The 13,700-nt window shown below is 37.5% G+C and overlaps 1 protein-coding gene across 5 annotated transcripts in view; it reads left to right on the top strand.

The window, feature by feature from the left end:
• The first annotated feature begins 359 nt into the window (after positions 1 to 359).
• The window catches only part of LOC121328126 (lysine-specific demethylase 6A-like), a 90,449-nt gene continuing 77,108 nt past the window's right edge, over positions 360 to 13,700 (top strand). For all 5 annotated transcript variants that reach the window (XM_041272635.1, XM_041272633.1, XM_041272632.1 and 2 more), the window contains exons 1-2: positions 360 to 648; positions 789 to 852. In XM_041272635.1, the coding sequence (XP_041128569.1) occupies positions 479 to 648; positions 789 to 852 (234 nt within the window). In that variant the 5' untranslated portion in view covers positions 360 to 478. The remainder of the gene's footprint in view (positions 649 to 788; positions 853 to 13,700) is intronic.

Below are 13,700 nucleotides of genomic sequence, written 5' to 3'. Positions count from 1 at the left end.
ATAACAAGTTTGGTTGAACTCAGGGCGCTACAGAGAAAGGAACCCCAAGACAACCACAGAAAAAAGGAGAGTCACGTGGGGGGTAGGTGGCGGTTTCTATTGGTTACGACGGCAGGGAGAGGGCGTTCTGACGGCAGCGTGGGTTCGCCTGTGTGACACAATTACAACAACTTTGAGCTGGTGGCTGGGGGGAAGTTTGTGATATTACCAAATAACACCCCGTTTCAAAACCCCGTGTTCTCACCAGTCCATGTAATCCACGCTCTCGGTTGCATATAATATTTGAGATAAAACAATGTAAAAAGAAGACCACTTGGCGGGTTTGTTTTTCCTTTTTAAGGATTTATTATTATTATTATTATCATTATTATTATTTTTATTTTTCAATCCTGGAAAAAAAAGTTTTTCCCGTTTCATTTTTTTTTGTTCGCTCTTTAATTTTGGCGGAGGTTCTGGTTCGGTTCCCCGTTGCGTTTCCATGAAATCGTGCGGAGTGTCGCTAGCCGCTGCTGCCTGCGCTGCCGCTCTCAGTCTCGGCTCTGCTGGTGATGAGGAAAAGAAAATGGCGGCGGGAAAAGCGAGTGAAACCGAAGAGGACTTTCCTAGGCTGACAGCGCAGGAGAGAGACAGCCTGGCCGAAATAGACAGGTCAGAAACCGCGTGTTGCAAACAAAATTCGTCTTTTCTTTTAATTACATACGTGTTTTCTTGTTTCTAAGTGTGTAAATCGGTCCTGTTTTTGCAATCAAGTAACGCGGAGCCGCCTGTGTTGTCTTCTCTCTTTGCAGCCGAGTGTTTGGATTTTTGAGGCTTCATGAAGATGGCGCCAGAACGAAGGCCTTACTGTTAAAGGTATGTCAGAAAGGACAGAGCCGGTCCCTTTACAGTGCTATTTCGCGCATTGTGTTCCTGGGTAGTGTAGATAATCCATCAGAGTAGATCTTGTGCTGCAAGTTTTTTTTTTTGTATTGTTTTGTTTAACTCCCTTAATACTTGCGGTGTGTGAATCGTCAGAAATCGTGAGGCATTTAATTTAGGGGGGCATATACAGCTGTACTGTTACTATTACAGTAGTAGTGGTCTTTTTTGTTTTGTGTGCGCCAAAGTCAACTCAAAACATAAGTTATTGTAAGTCAGGAAGCGCACACTCCTGAATCAATTTTCCAGTGTAATCGAAACCAGCTTTCTCTGCACTGTTTTATAATACAAATGGGTCAGCATTTACGTTCACGTTTGTATACAAGTGCCCATGTACTATCGATATTTATAAAATGTGTTTGAAGTTGCTGTCATTGATTATATAGCATGCTGCGATTGCCTGCTGCGATTGTTCTTGTATTCTGCTGTCGTGTGTACATATTGCAGTTGTGGATATTTCGTTTCAAATTTTTAAAACAGTTTGTGCTATTATTTATATACGTGTCTGTCATGCATCATGCTGGTTGGGTCATTCTGATGTTGCCATTTCTGGCATGCAAAAACTAAACATAACCGTGTATGCACTTGTCAAAGCAACGATGCTGTCTGGTTTTGAATGAGGCATTTGTGATGAAGTTGTTGCTTCTATTTTTTAAACATAGTTTAGTAATGGCTGCTCGAATCGGCCCAAGATGGCGGGACAGGGAGGAGAAAAGTAAGAGAAATAAAGGTTGAATAACTTAACTATTGAGTAATTACAGTGTGGTCAGAAAGCAATTATAGATCTTTACACTGGTGAGCATTTTCTATTCTTTGTTTTAAATAACCAAAGATAGTGGTCTGTATTGTTGTGTGTGTGTATATATACCCTCTGAGTTTGCACCCGACATCAACCTGTAGCACACTGGGCATCGAACAAAGGCTACTATGGGTCATGTTTATATTCACTGGAATGATATAGTATGCATTTTCCATGAAATCCAATCAAATATCATATTGGTTTGGGCACCTTTTTAAGTTTTATTGTATCATAACATTTGTAGGATGACGGAAGCTAAAGACAGACGGTACAATGCTATTCTGACTGAAATGGGGGGGGGGGGGGGTATTTTTGTAGGAGTTGTCTCTTGAGCACTTTTAATACTTTTATATAATTTTGCACAAAGAAAACTCATATGAATCCAGAAGTTGTTTATTATTTTTAAATATATTGCAAGTTGATTTGGTTGAATTTGCTGTAAAACTGCATGTAAATTAAAATGTATTTACAATTTTTTACGTATTTTAACCAACGCACAAATGGGCTGTGAGGATTCGCTCAGGTGAATTACGGATATTGAACATCTATGTGTTACAGTCGTTGGTAAGCAAAGGGATACATCTATGAATAGTCAAAAGTGCAGGGTGCAGCATATTCATGTTGTTTATCCTATAGATCATGTAAACAGTGGGACTCAACTGTTAGTTTGTGCACAGAAGACTTGATGCAGGGCCTTGCTGAACGAGAGTGGTTTAATGTAGGGTTTGTTATTTGTCTCATGATTCAATTCATTTTAATTAGGGTATGTTATTGTTCAAATCGGGTTAATTATAATGTCTTAGGTGTTGTTGATGCCAGTGTCTTAAATTATATGGTTGGTCATTTTTCTGTGCTACATATTTGACTGTGAACTGTACTGAATGTATTGCCAGTCAGTAAAGTGTGTCAAACACCATGTGCTGAAGATGTATGCAGAGATCAATGTGATTCAGTGCTGAGTTAAATAAATGAATAGCTGTACTTTTCATACCTTACACATTTTAAGTAACATCTAAAACGCCTTAAGTTTATTCAGCATGTTAGTGGTCATTTTTTGATGCAGTTTGTAAACAATGCAACTTTTTGCAAGACCTAATGGTCTATGGAGCAGCTCAACACAATATCATTAAATAGTGAATGTAGGATGGCGGTCTACTTTTTGTGTGCCTGGTTTTTGGTATTGCATAGTTGTGGTGTGGAAGGCCTGTGTTTTTACTATTACTAATATACTTAATATTGTAGCAGTAAGTGTGAACTGCTAATTTATTTTTCCACTGATGCCTTTCCATATCTATTTTACAATAGAATAAAATGGTAATTTGCAAAGCTTCCTCCAGTTGCCGCATTGTTCTCCGGTGGTTTTAAATACTATGCTTGTACTGTATTTGAAACGGACAACTTTTAGTGGTAATGTGTTGCACATGAATGTGTTGTGATGAATGTTGATATTTAAAATTAGGATTTATAGACATTAACAATGTTGCTGTTTGGCATGCTGGTTGCAGAAGGTTTGCTAAACTTGATATAAATTACTGTAGCTTCTGGCTCGATTCATAACGCTGCTGAAGTGCAGTTGTGTTGCAGTATAATTCATAAGATCTGACACTTGATTTAAAGACACTTTATTAGTACAACTTTATTAGTAGGTCATATTGCAGACAGCAAATGTTCCTTATTCTGGGCCAGGGTAAAATGAATAAATGACTGTGGACCAGTATGCCCTATAACTTTTACCATAAGCTGTTTTTTCTTGCCCGATTCTAGACTGGTCAAATCCTTATGATATTGTACTGTTCATTGATATGCAAAAGAAAGTTGGTAGCTGTCATATCTATCTCTTTATAGGAAAAATAGAGTTGGGACGATATGGAAATCCTCAAGTAATTGTAAGCTATTGTGAAATTGTTCTTTATCAGCCAACCCATGAAAATCTTTGGTATTCTTATAGTGTTTTCCATGTTGCCTATAGTTATTAGTTTAAAGGAAATAAAAACTGCCTGACATTTTATTAAATAAAGTCGGCAAGTATTTACATAGCTGCTTGATACATTTTTCCTTTCAGATCATGGTTTGCAAAACAAGTAAAATAACTTCAGTCTCAAATTGATATGAACTCTGCCAGTGCTAAAATGTAGGTCTTTTTTTAACATGCTATTAATATACACCATTAACTGCAGTAAAAACAAACATCTCTGTTTCTACCGTTGGCTTCAGCTGCACAATGATAAAGAAAGCAGTTGATACTGACACGAATAAAGGAGTAATATATTGATTTTAAAGTAAACACATTAAAGTCTTTTAACGCTGTCTTCACACTGGGTTTGGTCTGCACTCGGTACGTTTTGTGTGAAGTGTGAACAACACAGTCTACTTGGGTATTTCTGTGTAAAGGTGATATTTTAAACCAGTGATTCAGGACATCATCAAAACTTTAAAGAAACACTCATTTAGGAAACAAATCTGTAGCATCTACGCAATCACCATTATCTTCTTGCCACACTGTTTTTCTGTATTAAAATGATTAAGGGATGTTGCAAAAAACTACATTTGTTTAGAATCGGACCGTGCCACCCAGAGATCAGTGCTAAAGCTGCAGTACACAAATACAGTTGTGGAAAGAACGTTTACTTATGGTGTACCAACCACCCTGCATAATTAATTTTTTTACATGTGACTTAACATTACTTTTATTGGCTTTGGTACAAGTACTATAGTGAATGGCCAAACACATTATGCATATCTTGATTACTTTATTGCAGCTTCCATTCAATAAGATATTGCTGAACTAGGGATGCAAGTCAGTTATGATTGGTTTGATTTTTTTTAATTTTATTTTTTCATCAGCTCTAAAACTAAAATGCATTTGTGTAGTAAAAGGAAGGTGACGTACCATTATTGCCAGAATTCCAGCATGGGAATCGCACATTTTCCAAGTTGCTCCCACATACAGCTCTGGAAAAAATTGAGACCACTGCAAAATTATCAGTTTCTCTGGTTTTACTATTTATAGGTATGTGTTTGGGTAAAATGAACATTTCTGTTTTATTCTATAAACTACTGACAACATTTCTACCAAACTCCAAATAAAAATATTGTCATTTAGAGCATTTATTTGCAGAAAATGACAACTGGTCAAAATAACAAAAAAAGATGCAGCGTTGTCAGACCTCGAATAATGCAAAGAAAATAAGTTCATATTCATTTTTAAACAACACAATACTAATGTTTTAACTTAGGAAGAGTTCAGAAATCAATATTTGGTGGAATAACCCTGATTTTCAATCACAGCTTTCATGCGTCTTGGCATGCTCTCCACTAGTCTTTCACATTGATGTTGGGTGACTTTGCCACTCCTGGCGCAAAAATTCAAGCAGCTCGGCTTTGTTTGATGGCTTGTGACCATCCGTCTTCCTCTTGATCACATTCCAGAGGTTTTCAATGGGGTTCAGGTCTGGAGATTGGGCTAGCCATGACAGGGTCTTGATCTGGTGGTCCTCCATCCACACCTTGATTGACCTGGCTCTGTGGCATGGAGCATTGTCCTGCTGGAAAAACCAATCCTCAGAGTTGGGGAACATTGTCAGAGCAGAAGGAAGCAAGTTTTCTTCCAGGACAACCTTGTACTTGGCTTGATTCATGCCAAAGCTGCCCGATTCCAGCCTTGCTGAAGCATCCCCAGATCATCACCGATCCTCCACCACATTGCACGGTGGGTGCGAGACACTGTGGCTTCTAGGCCTATCCAGGTCTCCGTCTAACCATTAGACGACCAGGTAGGTGCTGGGCAAAGCTGAACATTGGACTCATCTGGGGGTGCTTCAGCAAGGCTGGAATCGGGCAGATTTGTCTTTGTGAAGGGCGCATGAATCAAGCCAAGTACAAGGTTGTCCTGGAAGAAAACTTGCTTCCTTCCGCTCTGACAATGTTCCCCAACTCTGAGGATTGGTTTTTCCAGCAGGACAATGCTCCATGCCACAGAGCCAGGTCAATCAAGGTGTGGATGCACGACCACCAGATCAAGACCCTGTCATGGCCAGCCCAATCTCCAGACCTGAACCCCATTGAAAACCTCTGGAATGTGATCAAGAGGAAGATGGATGGTAACAAGCCATCAAACAAAGCTGAGCTGCTTGAATTTTTGCGCCAGGAGTGGCATAAAGTCACCCAACATCAATGTGAAAGACTGGTGGAGAGCATGCCAAGACGCATGAAAGCTGTGCTTGAAAATCAGGGTTATTCCACCAAATATTGATTTCTGAACTCTTCCTAAGTTAAAACATTAGTATTGTGTTGTTTAAAAATGAATATGAACTTATTTTCTTTGCATTATTCGAGGTCTGACAACGCTGCATCTTTTTTGTTATTTTGACCAGTTGTCATTTTCTGCAAATAAATGCTCTGAATGACAATATTTTTATTTGGAGTTTGGTAGAAATGTTGTCAGTGGTTTATAGAATAAAACAGAAATGTTCATTTTACCCAAACACATACCTATAAATAGTAAAACCAGAGAAACTGATAATTTTGCAGTGGTCTCTTAATTTTTTCCAGAGATGTATTTGCAACTTTCACTATGGGGGGGAAAATCCTGCAGAGAAGCAGGGAAGTTACTTTATCAGGGTATGAAGTTAAGGTCACAAAGGGCAAGGCAATGTTGCCTACGTTGGGCGCAAGTCAGTGTTTTCTTGGTGATTCGCACTGGAGTCCTGCATCGGGTCGGGTATCCTCGGGGCCCGCGGGTGACCTACAAAAGCGGATGAGGTTCGGGTCTGAATGTGGCCTTCTTTGTGGTGTGCGGTTCCAGTGCAGGTAAAAAAAAAAAAAAAACAAAAAAAAATACATTTTTGGGTCTGAATTCGGGTCTGACAAAATGTTTTTTGACTACTCGCCTGTAACCCTTTCCCAAATAATGTATTAGAAGGTAAATGTACTGTACTAGTATTTCTTGCAGTAAAGCAGGAGGCAATTAGGGAGCAGTCAGCTGACCAAGCAGTGGTGTTCTTGCTTATTTGATACGTCTGCAAGGTCTTTTATCACATCTACTTGGTGATATGAAAAATGTTTGTGAACGAGGTGAAACAAAACATAGCGCACGGTTTATATCATGTAGTTTAAGAGGTAAATCAGAAGTGTGGAATTATTTTGGGATTGCAACGAATGAAAATAATGAACATGTGACTGGATTTGCTGGTTGTAAAACCTGTCTATGTTTTTGTGTATGACAGCCACAAAACTGGTACTTATCTCTGCGAAAGCACAGGTGTAGCTCCCTTTCAACTGGTGGCTCGAAAGGAATGGACAGGTATTTTATAGTAAAGTAAGTATAGATAGTTAATATGTTACAATGTTAAAGTTTATCCAGACCACTAGAGAAAGCTACCACGCTGTATAGCCTATTGTGTAAACTCAATCTGTGTATAATGGTAGAGGTATCTGTGTGTGAATGTGAGAGCATGAGAGTCAGTCGGCGCAGGCAATAGGTAAAGGACAAACACTTGCAGGTTCTGTTAAAGCAGATCGCGTCACGGGCAAGAAGATAGTGTTGCAGCGTGTTGCGGGTTCAGGTCGGGTCCTGTAATAGCAGGTCCGGGTCGGAAGCAGGTTGTGAAAATCGGACCCACGCAGGACTCTAATTCACACAGTAATTGTTGCAAAAATAAAATATAGGTCATTTTTCCATTGTAAAAATAAAATGGTATAAAATATCCAATTTTTAAAAACAAACTTTTTTCATAATGAAAAAATACAAAGGATAATTTTGCAAACCACAAATATTCAGGGTAATTTTACTAAAGTCTGTTACCCTGCTAACAAGAGTTAAATATAGCGCTTGCCTGTGTCCTGTAATTAAAGCTTTTTTTTAAAACCCACTGCCATGTGTTCAATAATTTAGGGTAAGCAAGTTCAACTCTGTTTCAATAACATGTTGTGCACTGGTGAACGAACGTTTTAATCAATGCATTTTTAAATGCTAAAAATAGTTTTCTTTTAGAAACATGACTGGTTCTAATTCATGGAAATCGTGAAATCAGTCCTCACCATGAAAAAGTACAGCCTTGGTGATACAACAGCACAAATAAGCGATGTCAGTGAGGGGAAAGTTAGACAGATTTTCAGGCACATTGGCTGAAGATTTAGTGTAATAACGATAGTGGTCAAATGAGTTGTTCGGTCAGCTCTCTGTCTGCGCAATTGTAGTTTGCTAACCGCTGTAACCTGTACAAACAATGCAACTTTGGGGTGGGGGGGAAACCCCAAAAAACTCGAAGCAGAAACAGTCGGGCAGTGGAGAGTGCTCTGCATCACAATGATGAACAGCTGGATGTGCATAATGTTAGATGTTTGCATTTGAGAGACTATAGTTTTACAGTTCTTAATGTAAATCCTTTGCAACTGTACAGTTTTGTTCTGGTGCATTGCTGGATACTCGATCCAGGGGAAAAAGTGTTCTGTTTTAAAGCATACACATTCTAGCCTGTTTAGTGAAAGCACATGTTTTGCTAGTTAAAAAGCAGAAAGGTATTGCACAAAAATAAATGAAAACAGAAATTGATCCACTTCTATATTGGGTTTTGTTCACTATTGTTATCTCTCCTACTCGTTTCATAATGCAGGGAGCTGTTGCTTGAACCATACATAGTTATTTGCTTGTTTTTTATTTTGTGTATTTTTTTATTTTTTTGGTGTAAAGGATTTGAGCAGAACTAATTACCTTTTTTTTTTACCAAGCTGTAAATTTAAAAAGGTAAGTTTAAGTATAGGTCTACATTATTTGAAGGATATTTACGTGTGTAAAATAACAGCGAAGCATTGAACAAACTCAACTGCAGATGCCAAAGAAATGGACAGAAAACCTGTTTTGACATTTATTTGTGAAATGCCTAAATGATCCAAACACAGTGGAATGCAAACTGTACAAGCTGCTCTTATCGTATGAAAGCACAACCAATTTCTTCAGCACTTGATGTAAGTTCATATTATTATTAGTATTGTTATTATTGTTACTGTCAGACATTGTTTTGGACCCATTTCTTACCTGAACATTAGGTAAATCCTAGAACACTTTGCTTCTGCTTTTTCAGACCACTGTACTTCCTTTTTTATTTTTTAAACGTTTGAGTTAGCATGGAGCTCACAGACAGTGAACACGTATGACTGAAAATTCCTGGAGGCGTGGTCATATTGAGTTCAGTCTAACAGCATCCCTTCCTCTGTTTGCACTTCATTAATTAGTGATACAATACATCTGTCTCGTGGCTTAGTGCTGGGAGGTGCACAGTAAAAATAATGGCAACAATAATACATTATGATAACGAGTAATTTTTTTTGCAGGACGATATTAGACAGAATTCAGTTGAATTGTAACAGAGCAGGCCAGCTGGCCCTGAGCAAGTTTGTGAATGGGTTGTAGATCTGATGTCCTTGTGTTGACAGACACCGACGACAATGACGGGTAGGCATGTAGGCAACTTTTGAGAGGCACTGTGGCAATTGCCACTGGTGCCATTGGTTATTTTGCAATATTCTGTGTTTGGAGAGAGTCACAATGCTTTATATTGTTATGGCAAGGTGATCAGTAAGGAATACAATATTATTATTTTCTCTATAAATGATGTATGTGCAGGCCTGTTTACAGCGTTGGAATAATTAAAAAAAAAAAGAATTGTTTGTGGTAAACAAAGCAAATACGAATTGGTGTTTTTGTTATAAGACCAAGTTTTTGTACAGTAGTTCAAAGTAAAATTACAGTTAATGTAAGGTTGTTAATGCGTAGACCAGAAGTTAGCATTAAAGTACAGTATTTGTTAAAACTACGTGACTGGACATTTCCAGTACAATCTCACCTGCATTAGGAATTATCTTTCTATCTTTCTATCTTTCTATCTAAAATGTTTAAGTGGAAAGGAAGATGTTATAAGCAGAACGTATAAGGCCAAAACAGAGCAATATATCTACCACTTCTAAAAATGAAAAAGATACAAAAAAGAAAATCTGCAAAACAGACATGTGCAGCAGGCACTTGGTTTGGCAGTCTCTCCAGCAAAAGGCCAAAAGGGCAGTGTGGCGAACAAGAATGCAAAGCTGATAAAACAGTGGGTGCTCTTTGAGTGTTCTTTGGCAGTATGACCTGCACTTGGCTTCCTTTACCTAGCCAAGCAGTCAATGCACCTTTTTAAATAAAGGGGTCGCAATGCCATGAATTTGAAATGAGTCTTGCAGTTTTGTTTAATATTCACTAGTTTGAGCAGTTATTTTTTTATCTACTTTGTAAAATTTGTCATTTTAGGCCTCTCTTGAAAACAGTACAGCTTTGTCTCAGTCTGTTAAATCATTTTTCAATAATCAGCGGTAACATAAATAATAAATGGTTTTTGCCAGGTCTGGAAGCTGTGTAGCTGAAAAACCCTATTGTGGCAAATGAAACATTGCTAGTGTAGATTTTTTTTTTCTTCAAGTTTCACAGCAGATGCATGTCTTGTTTGTGGAAAGTGCTTGTAAGTACACTGATTTAGTAGGAATAAAAGAACAGAAAGATCTATTTTTGTAATGAGACAATTTGCAATAGGCATTATGGCTTGCAATTTACTTTGTGCTTTAATGTTGCAGCTACTGTAGTTGTTGTGCACTGCAAAAAACTAATCAGTGCTTGCAAACTTTGTCCCATTGAGGATCCAGGACTCAAACCCCCCCCCCCCCCCCCCCAAAAAAAAAAAAAAAAAAAAAAAAAAAAAAACACAAACAAACTTCACGGTTGTCATAAATCATTTTCCTGGATTAAAAGCACTTAAATGTACGTGTGTGAACTGTAAAGGATTACTTTAACATCAAAACCATGTCAGCCTTTCAAATACTGTTCCACGAAATAGGTTAAGCAGGTAGGTCATTTTATTTTAAAGTTGTCTAGCAATCCAATTAACATACTCATTTTAACATCCATTTAACTGCTGTCAGCTACTTTTCGTACATGTCCAACTACTAAAACATACAGAAATATCTGAAAGTCAAAGTAACTGTAATTTCTTACCGGTAGGCCTACTGTATTACTGTGATAACTACTTTTTTTAAAATTATATCTCAACATATGTTAAATGTTCACAAAGCCAGAAAAAAATATTGATCAGCTATGTGTTATCATTTAACGTGATAAAACACAATCGGAACGATTAAACAAACATCCATTTGAAAAAATAATAAAATAAAATACTGCTATTATGTTTCAGTTTTGTACTCTTAAAGTCATTACAGGAGCAGCTTATCATTAGGGTGTACGAACAGAGTGTGATCGAGTTCATCCTCTCATTCTACCACCAACTAATACAGTGGAATAGCTGTATGCCCATTTCAGTTTACAAAAGCTCCCATATTTTGAAAACTAAACGTTGACAGGTATGCGAATTCTCTTTCGCAGTCAGCTATGCTCGCTGGAGGAGTTTCCACTGCAAGTGTTTTTTGGTTTAGTTTTTCAGGGTCTTCATGCATAGAATCAAGGATTATAATCCTTACACAGAATAAAGATAACATTATGGAACCACCACCCCTAATGTTACCATGGTGACCACCCCTAAGTACGTGAATGGGACCTAAATTAAGTTCATAGTTATTTGGTTTAAACGTCAATATTAGTAACCGGACAACCACTTAATGTGGAAATAAACAAAAAGAAAGATTACCTTAAAATGATTGAGAAGATTCGATGTTGCTTTAGTTGAGCCAGAAAGATCACCATAGCAATAATTGCATTTTACAGGGTATTTACTCTTGTCATCTGGCTTATCTATCGCTTTATAGTCCTGCTGTATCACACTGAACTCTTCTTGACACCTTTACAGTAGGGTTGACTTTCCTAAATAGAATGATACCACAATGCTCTAGCCTTCTAACATCTATGCAGGGTATTTATAGTCATTTAATAGTTACAACTGGTGTTTTACTCAGAACATCAAAGCATCCAATAAATGGCAGTTGAATAATTTAAATGATCTGCCATTGTTTGTCAAACTGTCTTGCATTCATACGTAAAAGACTGAGAAGATCATGAACATGCGAGTTGATTTGAGCTGAATGCATGGTAATTGTAGAGGTGCGATTTGCAGGTCTCATCTTGATGAACAGGTTACACACAGGTGAAAACAACTCGCAATTTATTGAACAGTGTTTAAATGCATTTGAAATGCTTTTGAAGCTTTCCCATGATTTTAAATACAAATGCAAATACTTGAATTTCAGAATAGGTAAATACCAAGTGAAATGCAAATTGTTCAGTTTTGCATTTAAATACATTTTAAATGTGTTTGCGTTTGACACCAAGTCTGGTGGCAATTTGCTGTGAATGTTTATGCTTAAGTGTGCCAACACATCTTATTACGTGTGTATTTGCTTTGCTTGTTAATTTTTCTTCTGTGCCCCTAACGGCTGTGCAGTAGCACAGAAAACCTCATGCACAGACCTGCGTTTGCCGATGGGTGTGCCGATACTTGGATTTTCCAAGTAATTGCCTTTTAAAAAAAATAAAATAAAAAAATTTGAAGTTTTTAGGTATTAATTAAATGGAATAAAACTATTAGCAGTTAAAGCGCTGCCATGGGGAGAGTATGATGGGTCATACATCTTGGATAACTGGTTTGCGTCCAGGCTGTGCAAAGAGACAGAACTTTGCCGGGGGCTTCGCACTGGTTCCGATGCTTCCAGGGTTGAGGATGGGAAACCCAGGGACTTGCTCTCCTTCGTGCAACAGCTCGGCTTAAAAGCGATTCTGGCTGAGGTTGGAGAACGCTCATACGCCCTCGGAATGTCTGTGTTGTGTGGGGACTCGCTGTGGTGAGGAGAAAAAAAAAAACATAATTGAGCATTTCAAATTGGGGGAGGGGGGATAAATAAATAATAATTGGTCACTCTTTTTTTTTTTTTTTTTTTTTGGAAAAATAAAAAGCCCTAAAAAACTTTGACACCGTTAGCGATTTGTTCAACTAATGCAATACTGTTTTGTAACCTGATCATTCAATTCAGATGGTTTGTACAATCTTTTCAAGTGTGACTTGTCAGTGTCGTATTGATTTTATTCAATATTTCCAGAAGTGCTATCCTATCATTGCCTTGTTTTGTGTTTTTTTTTAGAACAAAAGACGTTCTGCTGTTTCTCATGCTACAAAAAGTTGGAAATTTGTTCGAATTCTTGGGGGGAAGAAAAAAAAACTTGAATTGGACACAAGTCGCAGAGCAATTTGGTGTTTTCTGTTCTGGTGAATTGCTTCACCATTCTGTTAAATAATTTTGAGCATGTATTGAATATTGCTGCTGTACAGGTATTCATAATTCATCTAGAGCTGCTACTGCTGCTGCTGCTGCATTTAACAGCATGTATAGGGGTTAATTTCATATGTTGATACACGTGTATCATGACAAGTAATAAAGCAATATCTATTTATTGATATTGTGTCTGGTGGTTAACTCCCTCTTTGAGAGCACTTTGGTTAAAAGAACACTGCTTGCTTTGAGGGGTGTTATCTTAGCAGGAGACTACTGTACTTTCATTGTCAGTTTATGGCCTGATGCAGAGGTAGAAATGTCACTGCTCCAGATGAGGAGAGTCTTCTTCCTATTGGCTTTTAAAACATTCAGTTAATTGCTATTGATTGGTACCTTAATGTAAAGGTGAGGGAAGGGCAGTGTTTCAGTAAATGAATAAATATATTTTTAAAATTAGTTCTGTGAAGTTTTTACAGACTTAATCTAAATTTGCCAATACTTTTTTCATGAACAAGCATTTGAAATTCCTTGAAGCTTAACAAAAGAAAAAAACAAAATTAAGATTGTTTGTTAAACTACGAGAAATTGTGTATTTTGGTCTTTGTCATATTAATTGGTGAGTAATTTTCACTAAATGTTTAATTCTCTTATATTAAGTGTAGGGTACCAATACTTTTGTCTGACTTTGTGTGTATTGATTGGGAACGCATATTATACCTTGTCTCCATGGACAGTC

The sequence above is a fragment of the Polyodon spathula genome, chromosome 15, assembly GCF_017654505.1.
Source record: "Polyodon spathula isolate WHYD16114869_AA chromosome 15, ASM1765450v1, whole genome shotgun sequence".
In the NCBI taxonomy this organism is placed as follows: domain Eukaryota; kingdom Metazoa; phylum Chordata; class Actinopteri; order Acipenseriformes; family Polyodontidae; genus Polyodon; species Polyodon spathula.
Note: the sequence above shows the minus strand (reverse complement) of the source record. Positions and strands in the feature narration are given on the sequence as shown.